This window comes from Hydra viridissima, unplaced genomic scaffold (genome assembly GCF_058129835.1).
Source record: "Hydra viridissima isolate aposymbiotic clone 2 unplaced genomic scaffold, HvirCarnegie_v1 scaffold_12, whole genome shotgun sequence".
Taxonomy (NCBI): Eukaryota; Metazoa; Cnidaria; class Hydrozoa; order Anthoathecata; family Hydridae; genus Hydra; species Hydra viridissima.
The window spans coordinates 6,903,142-6,920,966 of record NW_028324311.1 but is presented as its reverse complement, the minus strand read 5'-3'; the positions used below and the strand labels follow the sequence as shown (position 1 = coordinate 6,920,966).

Sequence of the window (17,825 nt, the reverse complement as noted above, 5' to 3'; positions counted from 1 at the left end):
AAAACTTTGTGTAAAAAATATTGTTATGCTATTGCTGCAATTCTATTTAAATTGTGTTTCATTATGGAACACTTTTCTGCCACAAATATTATTATTCTTTATTTATAAATCAAGCATTTGGATCTGTAATGTGAATGTTCTGTTAAATTTTAATTTTTTTTTTAATATTGGCAATATGGCTTTGTTACTACTTTTGTCCAGTTAAAGTGAATTCTGGACCATCGTGCATTGGTTCATTGGTAAGTTTCCCTTTTCAAATGAATTCTCAGAAATTCCCGTAAAGCCGGAGAGAGACTGAACTTGAAATCAATAAAAGTTAGCAGACTGCTGTCAAATGGTCCAATAAAATCGTGTGAGAGTATTTATTTCAAATTCCATGTTTCCATTCTTGCTTTGTGATGTTGTTTTATTTAATATTTATTAAAAATCTTCAAGAAACATTTAAAATCATTTATTAGAAAAGCGTTTTAAAGTGGAACCTAATTCAATTTTTAAGATTCAAAAGAACATTCAGAATAAGCATGCCACAAATTATGAAGCAGGATCCTCCAGCTCGAGAAATTGCATCGGCCAGAAAGACAATAACAGAACAAGATCGGCAGATAGCTAAGTCAGCATTTGCTCTCTTTAAACAAAAAAGCTATGATGAGTGTTTAGAACAACTTAAAAGATTGTCAGAATTACGACCATATGATGCTCGTGTGATAGGAAACAAGTCTATTGTTGAATATTATTTATCTAATTTTAGCAAAACTGATGAGTTTATTAAGCAAATAAATGGAGCAAAAAAGCAGGTACCTGGCTATATATATACAGAGCTAATGGTGATTTATATTTAACCTTGTATATATTATACTTTTCGTAAAATATTCCTAAGCTATTGACAATCAATATATTATACAAAACTACTTATGTTTTATGTTTTATTACATAAAGTATGTATTTTTAAAGATTATTTTCAATACATTGAAAACTGCAGTAAAATCATTAGAATTAATGAATTAAAAAAGACAAACAATAAAAATCTGATAATTCAAATGTTGCTGATTTCCTATTTCAAAGTCAGATCATAAAATCGTTTTTACTGTGTTTCTTGTTTGTATTCTATAGAAGATAATTATAAGCCTTAACTCCATTTTTTTTTTCAAAATGTTAAAGTAAATGCAATATCTAAATTTTTTTTTTATGCTTCCGAATTAAAAATTGTTATTTCAACTTATTATAATAGTAAAGCTTAAAGCTTTGCTCTGCATTTATGTGACCTTAAATATTGTTTAAACTAGTTGGAGTTCGGAATGGTTAATACTGGGGATGAACTGGATGACATTGACCGAAGTTACTTACTTTATAATCAAGCAGTTATTAGTTTTCATGTAAGTTTTTTAACATATTCTTTGAAAAATTGTTTGACGTTCTACTAAATATTATTTGATTGTTTTTTTCTCTATTTATCATCATCATCATCATCATCATCATCATCATCATCATCATCATCATCATCATCATCATCATCATCATCATCATCATCATTGTCATCATCATCGTCGTCGTTGTCGTCATCGTTGTCATGTTTCCTTTTTTTTAAATTTTTGTATTGTTATGGATCCTAAATAGTATAATTGATAATTATGACAATGCTACCTAAGCTGACTGACTAAGCATTTAATGTACAGAAAATTATGATTTTTTGATTTTTAAAGCTAATTTCTAGTAATATATTTCGTGTTTATTTTGAATACATTATTAACTGTTAACTACCTTAAATATATAGCTTGTGTATTTATACTTCTTAGAGGTAACTAGGATTATAACATAATTATACTAAATATAATTTTACTCTTTTGTTATAAAAGTATAGATATTTATAATCTAATTAGATATCAATTAATATTTTTTCTTAAGTGGAGCTTTTTAAAGTGTTAGACATAATTGAATAAAAATGATAAAAAACTGGATTTTAAAATTTTTTTAAAAATGTTTTAAATCGTTGGTTTTAGGACTTATTATCTCTTATATTCTGGATAAAATGTTAGAATATAGTTAAGATCTAATCAGATATCAACATTTTAATGGAGACAGAAACTAATATTTATTCCTTGGGAAAAAACATTTCTTTTTCAAATTCATCTCCACCTATAATTATACAACATTTAAGGTAAATAATTTTTTAGGATACTATATTCTTGAATAAATAATCAGGTAAATTATTTTAAGTTATGTAAAAATAATGTTTTTTAATGAATAAAAATGCTCAGACCACCTGAAGTTCTTCTTGCAATACTTATGAGTAATATGAGCATGGCCGCCGAGAGGGGGGTAGATGAGGAAGGTTCCCGGGGCCCTGTGTGTGTATAAATCATTTTTTTAAATAATTTTAAAAAGATTTAAATAGTTTTGACTTCTAATAGATTTAATTAAATTTTATTTTTAATTTTCAATGACCAGAGCACGCTTTTGGTCCTGGGTATATAATTGATTATAATGAGGGCCCCTTAAGAAAACTTCTCAGGCCCAAAATTTCTCACGGCTGCTATGAATATGAGTTACAGTTATGAATGCTTTTGTGTAACAGAGCAAAGATGCATTTAAATTATTAACCTTTAAGTGGCTATGATGGATATATACGTCATCAACATATGCATTGTAAAACGCCTAAGACAAACATATTTGCATAAAATTAAATTATGTATACCACTATGTATAAAATAAATATGTTTGCTTGTGTATAATATACGTATAAACATATGTTTTTAGGAGTTGGCGTATCTTTCGTTGCGTTTGAATTGCACGTAGTGGTCATAAATACTTCCATTTAATAAATATGATCCAAAAATATTTAAAAAATAAATTTTCATTTTTAATAAAATGTATATATGCGCTAGTATATATACACTAGTGGATAATAAAACTCGCTACTGAGGAGCGCATTTCGTTTGACAAAATAAACCACTTAAGAGGTTAATTGCTACTTTTTTTCCCTTACTCAGGAGATGTAACATTTTTTATAGAGTTATGTAACATGGTTATATAACAGTTTTTATAGAATTAGCTCTTCTCAGTCAGATAAATGTTTAAGTTTTGTAAAAATGTAAATCTTAGGAACCAATTTATGGTTGAATGCTATTCCACTGTTGTCAAAAATAAGGATAGCTCAAAGGATGACAAAATCTGCATTTATAAATGCAAGTACTAGTTATATATCTGCCAATTTTCATATGGATGCTACCAGTAGGTCAGAGTTAATAAGCACTTTTCTAATTTGCATTTGCAGGCACAATAAACAGTAGTTTCAACAATTTCTGTGGATGTCATAGTTGGATTTCCAAAGTTGGATTTTTGGACATTTGAATGTATCTATTTTGATCCCATGTAATTACACTTTTGGATCAGCTCAAAAGGCATTATACCTTTTTTTGAAAACAGTGATTCTACAACATTATAAAAGATAGACACAAACTTTTTTTTATAGTGTCATTTCTTGATGAATTCACTTGTAATTCATTACAAATTGTTATCACTTATTTTTTAGTTATTTATCATAAAATTTAATTATTTCTTTTACATGGCTTTTCTTGATTTAGATGAAGAAATTTACACATGGTATCAATATTCTAGAAAGATTGTTTAAGATCATTGAGCCATTGGGTTTGTTTCTATTTCTTTATTATATTTATAAATGAAATAGGAAAATAAAAAAATGGAATATCTGTGATTACTGAATGCAACAATGTTTATGTTTGTAGATGATTTGTTAGCAGCAAAAGTATGTATTCTACTCATTGAGCTATACTTACAAACAAACCAGGTATGAAAATGATTCCTTTAATTCTTGCTTATTGTTTTTACTAGTGTATCTTTCTATGAGTACATATTCCATAATACATGGTGCATATGGTATTTAAGGACAAATTGAGATTGAAACTGAATGGGTAACATTTTTTACAAGATTTATTATAATTACATTAAAATTTTTATAAAATCTTAATTGATTACTTGACTCTAAAATTAATCAATAAAATCTCCATTAGTGGCAACAACTTACTCAATATGGGGTTAGAAATGGCTGCATGTCCAAATAAAATGCTCCCTCTTCATATTGGCAGTAGTTATAGCATCCTTCAGCAAAAAAATGGTGTTTTGAGGATGTTTATTAGTCTCACATTCAAGTTCCAACTGTGATAGTCCAGGGGAGTAAGGTTTGGGGAGCTAGGTGGTCATGAGTTCAAAGTGATGTGGTCATGGAAATTCTTGGCCATCCAACCTTGTGTTCTCAATACTTTGTGTGAAGAAGCAGAGTCTTGCTGGAATATTTATGGTCTGTGCCTACATATACTATCAATCCTGGATTTCACAACACTTTTTAAAACCTCAATGTATGTGGCAGCATTAACCTGAAGCCTCTGGGAAAAGAATTGAGGTGGCATAACATGAGTTTTGTTGTGTGCAACTCCTAAAACCATAACAGTAGCTGGAAGTTCTGAATGTAGCCATCTAACATTTCTCTGATTGATTTTTTGGTCTTGATTAAATTACTGTTTTATCTCAGCAGAAAAAACATGTTGGGAGCTTTTGGGTGCTAAAGCTTGTTCAAAAAATGCTTTCCTTAAATAGTTCTCTGCTCATGAGTTTGTGCTGACACAAATTGTCCTCTGCGTATAATTTAGGACTTGTAGTGTAAGTCATTGTGAATGAATTAATGAACTAGGCTGTCAGGAACTTTAAGGTCTTTTGCAAAAACTCCTTGTTAAGAGCCCGCAACAAGATACAATATTAAATATTAGGCTTTAATCGAATATATAAAGTCACTACAATAACGACAACAAAGTAAGTTAAAAACGCAAGGAATAACATAATTAATAAATACGGTTCGCTCAAGCGTTAAACCATAAAGAAAGGGAAATGACGTCTTTAGATCAGAGCTTTTATTATACGACAGTCTTCTCCGCCTTTTTTTTTTTTTAATAAGAATTTTGAATTAATGAGTGATGTAATCGTTTAGGTATTTTGGTTTTTTAATATTTCGTCCGAATCTTGAAAATGTTCTGTTCTGTGTTTCTACGGTAGCAGGGCTTTGAGAAACAAACTGGCCGGGTGTGCCTATTTCTGGTGCATTGATATTTGTGGTGCCATCCATTGAAGAGTTCTCAAGATCATTATGTGGGGTTAAAACTATTTCACTGGTTTCGGTTGATGCATGCCGCCCTTGACTTTCCTGATTGTAGGTATCAGTATCAATAGATATTTGGTCTTTACATAATTCAACGGATTGCTGTTGGATTGGCTCTGCATAACTACTAGATTCTCCCGATGAGTCATTCTCCTGAAGTGGAGCAAGATCTCTGGTCGATACTGTGTCAATCTTACCATTTTGAAATCTGACGCGTGCAAAATAGGGAGATATTGTTTCTATCAGCTGGACTTTGTCAACGAGTGGATCTCCCTTCTGTCTGATTTGCCGTCTGTAAAGGATTACAGAATCCTGCTCAGCTAGAAAATCCGGTAGTACGGTACCTACAATGGATGAACGATGGAAGTTCATCATCCTTTGATGTGGTGTTTCATTGGTGGCAGTACAAAGTAGTCCTCTTACTGAAGATAGAGCCATTTGTAAGACTACTTCCCACTTTTCTTTTCCCAGGTTTAATGTTTTTAGGGCTAGACTAATTGCTTTTAATATAGTACCGTTTGTCCTTTCAAATTGGCCTTTGCCTTGTGGGTGATAGGGAGTAGTTCTGGTTTTGATGAAACCATTTCTTTCAAGGAATTTTTGAAGTTTTACGCTTTCAAATTATGTCCCCCGATCTGTGTGTATTGAAGATGGTGAACCAAATAATGAGAATAGGCTGAGGAGATGACGTATAACAGTATCTGCAGTTATATCGTTACACGGAAACGCAAATGGGTATCGTGAGTATTCATCAACTATCACGAGCATGTATTTATTTGCTGTAGTGGATTGTAGGGGACCAACAAAGTCCATGGATAAACGTTCCCACGGTCTAGTTGACTGAACAAGACGACCTGTTGGAGGCTTGTAGAAACGTGGTTTAATTTCGTTGCACGTGGTACAGTTCTTAGTTAGTTGCTTAATTTCTGTGGTCGAATAAGGTAAGTTTCGGCTTTTGCAATAATGTAGCATTCTTTTAACTCCCGGGTGACATAGTTGGGAGTGGATATAGTGTAATTTTCTTGAGGTACTTTGTAATGAACAACATCGGGAGAGGGCGTCAGCAGCAGTATTTTCGTGGCCCGGTCTATATGAGATTGTATAGTTGACGTCTGCCAATTCTAAGCGCCAGCGAGTAAGTTTATCGTTTTTGATTTTCGTAAACCCCTGTTTGTTAAAAATAAGTGATATTGATCTATGGTCTGTTACAATGTTAACGAGTGGAACCGAGTTGATTAGATGTTTCCATCTTCTGCAGCATTCCACTATAGCTGCAGCTTCTTTCTCAACAATCGCATGTTTCTTTTTGGCATTTGTTAGTGTCCTTGAAAAGAAAGCCACTGGCCTGCCTAGCTGTAGTAATGTTCCTCCAAGGGCTTTGTCGGAAGCGTCTGTTTCTATAGTTAGCGGGAGTTTAAAGTCAGGGGAGGCCAGGCATGCTTCAACTAGTTTATTTTTAAGCGTTTTGATTGCTAATTTGGCATGTGTGGTTAGGCCCCGAGATGAAAAATCTTTCCTTTCTTCAATAAGTGGCAGAGTTAGTTTGGTGCAGTTTTGAATCCATTTGGCATAATATGCAAAAAATCCAATCATTCTATTTAGTTCTCGTAAAGTTTGTGGATCTGGCATATTCATTAAGGCTTCGTATCTCTTAGGGTCGGGTTTTATAGTACCGTTCTCAATAACATGGCCTAAAAATTCTATTTGAGTTTTTTGGAAATTACTCTTTTCCATGTTTATCTCTATATTGACATCTTTAGCCACGTTTAGGAACCTCTTTAGGTTTATGTCATGCTCATGGTCATCTTTTCCACCAATAATCAAATCGTCAAGGTAAGCCTAGGTGTTTTCCAGCTCTTTGGTCTGGATAAATTCGTCCATTACTCGTTGAAAGATTGGCACAGCATTAGTGCAACCAAAAGGTAATCTTTTGAACTCGTAAAGTCTACCATTAGCTTCAAATGCAGTTAGTTTATAGTCTTCTGGTCGTATTTTTACCTGATGGTATGATACCACAAAGCATTGAGCACGCCAAGGGCTGCAGCTTACTTGAATGATATTTTGTTTGAGCATGCGGTTGATTTCTTCAGTTAAAAATGGGATATTTTTGCTCCGTCGTGATTTTGTTGAGATAGGCTTAATTTTATTGATATCTACTCCAGGTATTAATGCATATGTGTTACATATCATGCTGTTTGTAGCAAGACAAAATTTGAGTGGTTCTTTATTTCCTTTAAAGCTGATAATTACGGAAGAATGTTGTGACAGAACGTCCATTCCGATAATTACAGGCGCCACCAAGTTGTCAACGACAAGAAACTGTGCTTTTAGCTTTTCGCGAACCATTAGCAATGAACCTCGAAAAATTCCTTTTACTTTTAGAGTGGAGTGATCTGCCAGTGAAACCTGTGAAGTGCACCGAGTGTCGTAGACAAGGTTCCATTGCATAAGAAGTTCGGAAGTAATGAATGATTTGTCTGAGCCGGTATCCAATAATGCCTGAGTCTTATTTTTGTTTATGGTGACGTCAATTAATCTACTTGGTGAGTTAATTGCGGCTATGGCCGAAGATAGTTGTGTACTCTCATCCTCGTTGTCTGTGCATTTTTCGTTAATTGCGGCTGTTTTAGCGTAATTTTTTTTGTTTTTGACAGACAGACGGTTGACCAGTGACCTTTTCTTTGACAGTTTGTACAGGTAGAGTTACGTGCTGGGCATTTTGCTTTTGGGTGTAACTTACCACCGCACCAAAAACAAGGTTTGATAATTGCTTGATTTTTCGTAGCAGCAAAATTTGGTAGTACGGTGGAAGCCGTTGTAGTTGTTAAATTGAGAGCATCTTCGGCTGCTAGTTCCATAGTAAGTGCTGTTTTATAAAGTACATCTAGATTTTCTTCTGTAGATTCTAGTAGTCGCTGTCGAATAGTTGGTGAGAAAATTCCTGCAATAAAAGCATCGCATATTAATAGACTTCTATGTTGATCGGCGATGAGAGACTGTGTAGGACACTTTCTGGCAAACTGCTTTAGGTTGCACATAAAGTTTTCGACTGATTCGCCCTCCTGTTGTTTAAGCGATCGAAGTTTGTGACGCATCATGATAGCCATTGACCGTTTTTGAAACTTTTGGTCAAGTATTGTTATTGCTTCGTTGAATGAGGTTGAATCTTGAATTAATGTAAAGGCTTTAACTCCACATAAAACAAATAAAACTTCAAGTTTACTATCTGCTGGTATAACTGCTTTTTCTAAATAAATAGCTAGCATCTTTTTCCAGTAAATATAATCCTCTTCGCTTGGATCGTCACTAAGAACTTTTTTAAATATTTTGGCATCCATTTTTATATATATTCGATTAAATTGTTAAGAGCCCGCAACAAGATACAATATTAAATATTAGGCTTTAATCGAATATATAAAGTCACTACAATAACGACAACAAAGTAAGTTAAAAACGCAAGGAATAACATAATTAATAAATACGGTTCGCTCAAGCGTTAAACCATAAAGAAAGGGAAATGACGTCTTTAGATCAGAGCTTTTAATATATGACACTCCTATTGATTTTGAAGGATTTGTCAACAATTGCTTGTATTTGTTGAATACTTTGTGCAGTTCTAATTATTTCAGAACTATCCTTATGCTTTTTGTGTTTTGCGACAGATTGTGTATTGCCATCTGATGTTTCCAATTTATGGTGAATATTATGTACAAATGATCTTAATTTCTTGTGTTAGAATATAATCTTCTATCAATGATATAAAAAGAAAAAAATAAATAAAAATGATTACTTTGAGAAATTACAATCACTTATATGGATGTTCTTAAATAATCATATGCACGTTTTATGTTTAAGCTACCATTTTGTTTCTAAAAAAGAAATTATGACCTTAACACATTTTGCATAAAGCAACATGTTTTAATCGATATTAAAAACACATTATATCTTATAACAATTTATTACATAAAAAGATTAAAGATTCAAGAGATTTTTGATAATTAGTTATGTTATTTAACAATAATCCTATTTTATAAATTTATTGATTATTCTTTTGATGTCTTTGATTTGACTTTAGCAATTCTTTGTTGTTTGTGTCTTATTTTCACATGATTTTTCCCTTTTTTTTTTTCAAAATAGTTCAAATGTATGTAAGAGAATGTAGTTATAATTATTTGTATTTCTACCTTAGCATGAGCAAGCTTCAGGAATGATAAAGTTTGTAGAATCTGCTTTGTTGACTTCAAAACAAAACAATGAGATAAACAAATTAGTTACAAACAAAGAAATGATTGATATCTTTAAACCAAAGATTCATATGGTAAGAAGAATATGGTTCATTGCAATATTTAATGCATATAATTTTATAAATTGAAGTACATTGTAATTGTAAGAAGTATAATATAATTGAAATTCTTTTATTGTTTATTATAATGGGTGATAACTAAAAAATGCAACTAAGTTTGAAAGAACATTATTCCCTTAATTTAATAAATAAAGATAAAAAAGATGCTTTATTTACTACATCATTGTTTTTCAATAACATTCATGTGAATATTATTGAGTTGGTTCTGTGCTGGTGCGTAATTGATTAATTTACCAATTATGTATGTATACATCTCCTTTTTGTGAACCTCAAAAATCTTCATTTAGAGTTAATTTTGGCAAGTTTGCAGAGTTATCATCTTTCTTCAGAAAACTGGCATTCTTGTTATCCTTATTTTCAAGAAATTTTTAGGCTTAATGTGATGTTGTGAGATCAAGCTTAAATATATATTTGCTGGCAGAATAATGTTTTTTGACAAAAAGAATAAATTTACTCTCTTAAACACACTTGTTCATTTTATATGATAATCTAAAATTGTAAAAATACATATCTAGCCTATTTAAACAAGAATTAAATATGCTTTAATAAGGCATGTTGAAAAAAATTAACAACATATATTATGTTCAAAATTAATTGTATTTTTTAGTTATCACCATAACATGTAGTTCTATATCATATTGTCTAGTCAAGCAACTCATGATCATACCATTAGCCAACAAATTCCTAAGGGGAGTTTTAAGTAATGCAATCAAAACCTATACCAGTTGACCATTAACAATTTACAATTAAATCTAGTAAAAGCTAATTTAAAATTTTGGATTAGTGTTGTTTTATTGCATGTAATTGAAGAGAAATCAGGTCTAGGATTTAGAGCTTCATAACTGGATGATTTGACAAGGAATTCCTTTCAAAAAGTGTCGGTGTGTAAAGTCTTTACATATCTATTAAAATTAAAAAAAAGTAATAATAAAAATAAAATGTATTAATATTAAAACTTTTTTTTTAATGAACTTTACATTTTTTTTTTCCCAGTAAGTCAAGGGGATAGCCTTTTTCCCAGTAAGTCAAGGGGATAGCCTTTAGAACTGTCTGCATGTCTGTATGCAGAAAATTCTAGAAAACACTTCTCAAATGAATAGTAATGTTGTAAGGAAATTTTAGAAAATTGCTAGCTTAACTTATGATTTCAACAATAAATATAATAGGATGTTTCAGAATGCAAAACTAATACATTTTCTCTCCAGAATTCACATTAATGCAAGAATATTTTACTCAACTTTGTACTAACTAAGTTATTATTTTGTTATTCTATAAACAAAAACGTTTTCTCTCACAAGTTTACTCAATTATTTTTTTACAGAATTTTACAGAATTAACACCAAGAAATAAGTAAAAGCCAGTGAGCAAATATACTAAGTAGAAACCAGCAAATCAACTAAACAGCAAGATAATAATTAGTATTAGCTGTAGAAAAACAATCTTAGAGGACTGTATCAGAAAAAGTCTTTAGAAAACAAGCATCAGTTTGAATTAGGAAATTTTATAAGTTACCAAACTTACGTACAGCAGCTGCAAAGCTGTGTTAGTTCACTTTTAAGTGAGCATGCTTGTGCAATATATACAAGGTCCAGTCAACTAGTACTTTGGATAGCTAATATATTGTTATATGACTATTCATGATTGTGTTGCTTGACTATTCATGACTACTCATGACTGACACTTGATAGCTGTATGATTCTATCAGCAGATTTTCTTTGGCCTGCTTAATCACCATGTTTTTATTCAATTACGCCTATTTGAGTTGAATAGATGAAGGTTTAAACAAGAATTCAGCTTGCATTTACCTTGATACTGAATTTCAAGCAAAAACTGGAAGCCATTTGGAACAGGGTTCTGACTCAAAATTGCCAAAAAACTTGTTAAATTCCAAATTCTGAGGGAAAAATAAACTTTTATCTATTTTTTTTTTCTCTTATATTTCTTACTTTTTAAAAATAAGAAAAGCTATTTCTTTAAGTATGATATTAAATTTTAAAAAAATGACACGTCTGAATATAATATAAATTCTCTATAATACTTTGAAGAAACTGCAAATTAAAAATATGTAAAATAGATAAAATTTGCTAAACTACTTTATTTAGTTCAAAGTTCGATTTTTAATGAGGCAACCATATAATCAATGTAAAAAAGAGTTAAAACTTGCTATGAATAGCAGCCAAAAGGTAAGTTACCATTATGCTGTATTTTAATGTAAACTTCTATTAGGCTAATATTTTAATTTACATTCATAAGAAAAGATTGTTTTAGCATTTTTTTCTAATTTTATTGAATGTTTTTATCAATATTAAGTTTAATATTAAATTTAATTTTTTCCACTTCTAGTCTGCTGAAGCATTATTTTTGAAAAGCAATCTAGAATGTTTACATGGAAATTACCAGAAGTCAATTAAACTTTTAAATAGTGCTCCTAAATCTGCTGCTATAACTGAGGGTGGGCATGCATTAGCTGTGATGTACTATAATAACATGTCATTTGTACACTTTTGCATGGGAAAATATAATCTTGCTGTTTTGTATGCAATGAAAAGCTTGGATGAAAATATTGCTATCATGAAAATCTTACCACCTATGGAAAAATGTAAGTTTTTAGAATTTCTTTATTTTGTCATTTGTTTTATAAAAAAACTTGATGGCTGTTACTTCATAACTTTCAAATATTATGCTTTTATTTTAAGTTGGTGCTGTTAATTCTTAAGATTGTGCTGTTGTTTCTTAAGATTTTTTATTTAATTTTTTTTTGATGATCTTTTTAGTCAGCAATTCATCTGGTAGGTCTCTCCAAACACTCTCTATTAATCACCGAGCAAACATTATGTACAATATGGGTGTATCCTTATTGTTTGCCAATAAACCAGAGCAGGCATTTGAATGTTTAATGGAGTCTCAAAGTGAATATCAGTGTAATCCTAGATATTGGTTACGCTTAGCTGAAGCTTGCATTGCAGTTTCTTTAAAAGTATGTGGTGTTTAAATATCAATTTTTAGTAATTGAAAGTGTTGTCTAAATAGAATGAGAGAATTTCGGTTCTTGCAATCATCAAGGATATTTTATTTGTTATGAACCTCACTAAAAATCATGAAGTATAAAAGTAAAAGGCCTGCCTTGTTTATCAGCAAAGTTAATATTGTAAACAACAAAAATTTTTTAATTTAGTCTAATAAAGATAAAGAATCAATAAATCAAAAAAAGATGGATTCTATACGAGAAGTAGTTGGAACAGGAACCCATCGGAAAATTGTTATATGTCCTATCAGAAAGACATCTGACTCAAATAGGTAAGCTTTTCATTTTTGTAAACTATTTAATATCATTTTTATCTGATTATAACCAAGTTTTGCTATTTTCAATCAATCTACACAAATAGTTTTCGTCAAGATGGTCAATCTGCAGCAATGCCATCTGCAACACTTGATTTTGGTAATTTATGTTTGACAAATGCAATGTTGTTATTACCTTCTGAGAGATTATTAGAAGAGCAAATGATAATTTTTATGGCCAATCAAAAATTGTCAGATGATATTATTGAGTAAGTTTCTTGTCAAGTTTAATTGCAGCATTTTTATAGTAAAATTTTTCATTTTATGCTTTTAATAATTTTTACTTAGATTTGAACTTTTTTTATATGAACTTGACTTTAAAGCAATATAGACTAATTACTGTATAGTAGATATTTGATAATAATATTTAATTGGTATGTAATTTACTTATGGAAAGTTAAAAACCAGATTATTTTTAGTGGAAATGGCTCAATTAAGAAAAACAATCCAGCGCGATTAATTGTTGACTGTCCTCCTGGAGAACCTGTGCAAATAAAAGAAGCTTATAACTTAAGGTAGTTTTAATTTGAAAAAACTGTTTTAATGCTGAATGTTTAGACAGCATTATAAAGTCTGTATACTAAAACTATTTGTTTGAATTTGAGTTCTATTTAAGTTGGGGATTTTGAGTTTAGTTTTCATTGGAGTTTGTTTATGTTTTAGTTGTTTAGAGTTGCCCTAAGTTTATAGGTTATAGGAGTTTTATCCAGGTTATCTACTTCTTCATAGTGATCATCATCAGAACTATCTATAAGTTTATAGGTGAGTGTCTTGTTGAAAGGCTTGTGTATGGTTTGGTATGAATCATGGTTCAGTTAATGGTAGACTCATTGACTTCTAACATTTAAGATACATTTAAAGCTTTAATAACAAAATCTTAATCCTTAAATGATAATGGCTAATTACTGAATTACTAATTGAATACTAATTCTTAAATCAAAATATGTAAAATAATAATACTAAGTGTTGTTTTTTTTTTGTCTTTTGCATTGCTTGATAATTATACCAACTGTTTAACTCAAATATATTTTTTTGATAATTTAAAATACAGCAATCAAATCTCATTCAAAAATTATCATCTCTTAACACTTTTGGAACTCGTGGCAAAAGTGTCTACTATAGTGTGTAACTATTCTCAACTTTTTAAAAGTCTTCTCTGTCTCTTTGAAAATCTCCCTTTACAGATATTTTTAAAGTTAATACATCTAATATCATGTTTATGGTTAAAGTTTTGACTTTTCATTTTCATATTTTTTAGATCATCTATCTTATGTTGTCATGCTTATATTGCTCTTCGTCTGGGTGATTATTACAAAAGTCAAGAATATTGTCGTGCTTTGTTAAAGATGTCTCATTTAACAGCTCCATTCAAGTATGTTTTTAACAGTATATTCTACATGAACATGGTAATGTTATGAAACTGATGTTAAGAGGTTTTTAAGGAAAGAGGCTTTTTTTTTAATTCTCTTTTAAACGTTGTTGTAAAAAAGTCTTAATTTTTTAGATTTCTAGCACACGTTTATTTGATTGAATCACTGATTAAGTTGGATAGGATCCCTGATGCTTTGCAAGAGTTATCCATGGACAACTTAAAGAAGTTGCAAACGTTTGAACAGGATATGATTTTTATGAAAAGTAGTAAGTGTTATTATAGCACGTACATACTTACACAAGCAGCCAGTTTGTAATGAACTTGATGTGCTTACGTGAGACTAGCAGTAGTTAAATTTTTTTCGTCAAGGCTTATACGAATCTCTACAACGTGTCAAATTTAGTATTTATAAGAGTTTAAGTAATACTTATTAAAAAAAATTTTTTTTTTCGTAAATTTTAAAAAAAAATTTTATATATAAAAAAGAACGAAAAGATTGTTTTTATCAAGTTATGGTGTTTTAAACTTTCCTAAAGTTGACGGAAAATAGATTTAACGTATATAAAAACTTAAATTATTTTTTGCAATTGTTTACAATACAAGAGATAATTGATTTAAACATTTACAAAATTAGATAAAAATACAAGAGATAATTGATTTAAACATTTACAAAATTAGATAAAAATACAAGAGATAATTGATTTAAACATTTACAAAATTAGATAAAAATAGAGATCACTATATTGTTATAATTTATTGTTTACTTGCTTAAAACCATCAAATGCTCTGCATTAAAAGTTTAAATTTAGATGATTTTTTTCCAAAAACTTTAATCGAAGCTCAGGCGGTAATGATGATAAATGTTGCAAGTGCTTATTGCATGAGATCTGAGTACGATAAATGCAAGCATGTTTTAAAACAGGTGATTATTCTGTTGTTTTTTTTAAGAATAGAAATTATCACCTGGTGATTTCGTATCAAGATTTTGTTTTTTTTTTTAATTCTTTTTTATACCTCTAAAATTAAATAAAACGATAACTAAATGTTATCTAATTTAAAATATTTGAGCAATATTTTGCAGGTGGTTCCATTGCCTATCTCCAGATGGATTATGACGCATGCTATTCTCATGTCAGTTTTCTGTGAACTGCAGACAGGTTTGTTAAATTTAAAATCTTTTAATCTTAATTCCAAGCAAGCAAGAAAAAAATAATTTTGATTGATAAATGTTATTTTTGAGTTTTCCAGATGTTGAGTTCTAAGATTAACATTTTAAAATCGTTGTTGATGTAAACAAAAGTCCGATGCCAGGCTTGATGCTACTATCTGATACTGATACTTAATATGTAAAAATTAACATAAGAGATTTAGAAACTTTGTTAAAAATCAAAACATTATAGCAATTTAAAAAATTAGTTCATCATGCTCAGTATTAAATCTATTTTTTATTTAGGTCAGGTCTCTGCTGCGTTAAACCTCTTGAAACGCAATGAAGTGTTTCCTTCAAGTCGGCTAGTTGATCGTATGGAGGCTTCTAGACTGTATTCTAATTTCCAAAATCCGATTCTTCCCCAGATAAATAGTCTAGAATTAAGTCATAGACGCCTTCATTCAACTGGGAGTAGTTTACCGCCTGGAATTAGTAACAATGGATTTCCTAGTGGTAATGTTACTTACCAACCATCATCTGGTAATTTTAACCCAACTATTGTCGGTAGTTTAGCCTCATCAGGTGCGTTTCCCATGTCTACGGATTCATCTTTTTCTTCGCAACAACGTCCTCAGGTTACTTGAAATTTAAGAGACCGCCATATTGAAATGGAATTAGCGTGAACAAATTATAATAAAAATATTTAACAATTTCTTGGATTTTTCTGGAGATCTATTGTATATTATATTAGACGACGAATGACTTAATACAGATAGTGGTGTAAGCATGATGGTTGACCCATAACAAATGAATTCAATAGTAAGCTTTGTCTTTAATTTTGCATAATCTTGGTTTTCTCTGAAATGGTACTAATTCCGCTTTTGGATAGTAAGTTTAGGAAAAGGAAAGTGAATGTATATCACATTCTGACTAAAGATGATGTAATGCACTGAAGATGAATAAAATGTTTCGTTTAAGCAGCTATCCCCGGTAATTTCATTGCAACAGCTATATCTAATCTTGAACGTTTAAGATTCGAGTTCTTGTAAAAAAAAAATCTACTTTGCTTGAATAATTTCAGAAGATATCCTTATCTTTAGTCATGCTATTTATAAATATTTTTAGTTAATTAGAAACCTGTGTATCTTTTTAATGTACGTAATTTATATCTCTTATGTTAAAAATTGAAAATTAAAACCAATTATATATAAAAAAAACTCTCAAATTAATAAGTATATTCAAATTTGCGCCTCAGAAACTCTTAGAAGTCTTCCTGTGCTTAAAAAAAACATTGACATTTGTAGATGGAAATATTGCGCTAGCGCTCTTTAAAGTCTTTGTTAGGCCACTTACTGAATTTGCCGTAGCAATGTTTGCCTATCTTAAAGAAGAAATTAACCTGGAATCAGTACGAAGAAAAGCAACAAAATGGGCTCTAACTCTCAGAAAACTAATTTGTTTAAAGAGGCTTGAAAAACTAAACTTGAACTTAGAGGTGACCGAATATACCAAATAATTCATGGGCGAGAATATCGCTTATAAATTCTTCAACTCGTAGACCACTAGATTCAACGTGAGTTAGTGGAAAAATTCCGCCCGAGACAATTTTTTATTCAATAAAACAGCACAATATCGGAGCGGTCTCTTAGAAAACAGTAGTGCCGTCATCTAGCCATTTAAAATTAGCCTAGACACTTGGTTCAACCATAAATTTAGTAACTCCCTTTATGGATTTGGTGTATTATAGCATGGTAAATTTATCGAAAAAGGAACTAAAAAATTACAAAATAATAATATAAGTTACGAAAAATTACAAAAGAAATAAAAAATCAAAAAACCAAGGCAAAAAAATTAAACATGCATAATATAAAAAATAAAAATTAAATTAAAAATAAAGAAAATTAATATAAAATTAATAACGCGTAGGTCCACCATTTGATTGAATGACGGCTAAACAACGTCTACGCATTGAATTTACCAAGTTTCTGGTAATATCTGACCCGATTTCCGACCAAAAACTCGAAATTAAGTTTTTCAGATCGGCTTTCTTCGAAATTCGCCGATCTTTTAATTTTTTCTTTACGTGAGCCCAAAGATGCTCGATTAGGTTTAAGTCTGGTGATTGAGCAACCCATTCGAGCATTTTGAACCCTGAAACTTTTAAATATTCGACGACCGAACGAGCCGTATGCTTAGGATCATTGTCGTGTTAAAAGATAAAATTATCTTTCAACTCGACAATTTCTGCAGATGAACTTAAATTATCTTGCAGAATTGATTTATCTAAATATTGATCCATTCTCTGATCAATAAACGTCAATTTCCCGACTCCGCTCGCTGCCATACATCCCCAGACCATAATATTACCGCCACCGTGTTTAACTGTGGCATTCCAACACTTCAGTTGAAGCTCTTCTCCTGGCTTCCTCCATAT

At 30.6% G+C, this 17,825-nt stretch overlaps 1 protein-coding gene across 2 annotated transcripts; it reads left to right on the top strand.

The window, feature by feature from the left end:
* Nucleotides 1-267: 267 nt before the first annotated feature.
* On the top strand, nucleotides 268-16,214 carry LOC145194478 (CCR4-NOT transcription complex subunit 10-like). Of its 2 annotated transcripts, XM_090068276.1 has the most exons (17): nucleotides 289-610; nucleotides 749-794; nucleotides 1,284-1,373; nucleotides 3,582-3,645; nucleotides 3,744-3,805; nucleotides 9,357-9,485; nucleotides 11,633-11,713; nucleotides 11,874-12,129; nucleotides 12,305-12,507; nucleotides 12,706-12,827; nucleotides 12,917-13,078; nucleotides 13,289-13,384; nucleotides 14,128-14,241; nucleotides 14,374-14,507; nucleotides 15,051-15,163; nucleotides 15,323-15,398; nucleotides 15,695-16,214. In XM_090068276.1, exons 1-17 carry the CDS (start codon nucleotides 522-524, stop codon nucleotides 16,033-16,035), a joined length of 2,178 nt encoding a protein of 725 aa, XP_089924402.1. In that variant the 5' UTR covers nucleotides 289-521; the 3' UTR covers nucleotides 16,036-16,214. The 2 variants fall into 2 exon arrangements, with proteins under 2 accessions (XP_089924401.1, XP_089924402.1); XM_090068275.1 differs by having other exon boundaries at nucleotides 268-794.
* The last annotated feature ends 1,611 nt before the right edge of the window (nucleotides 16,215-17,825 follow it).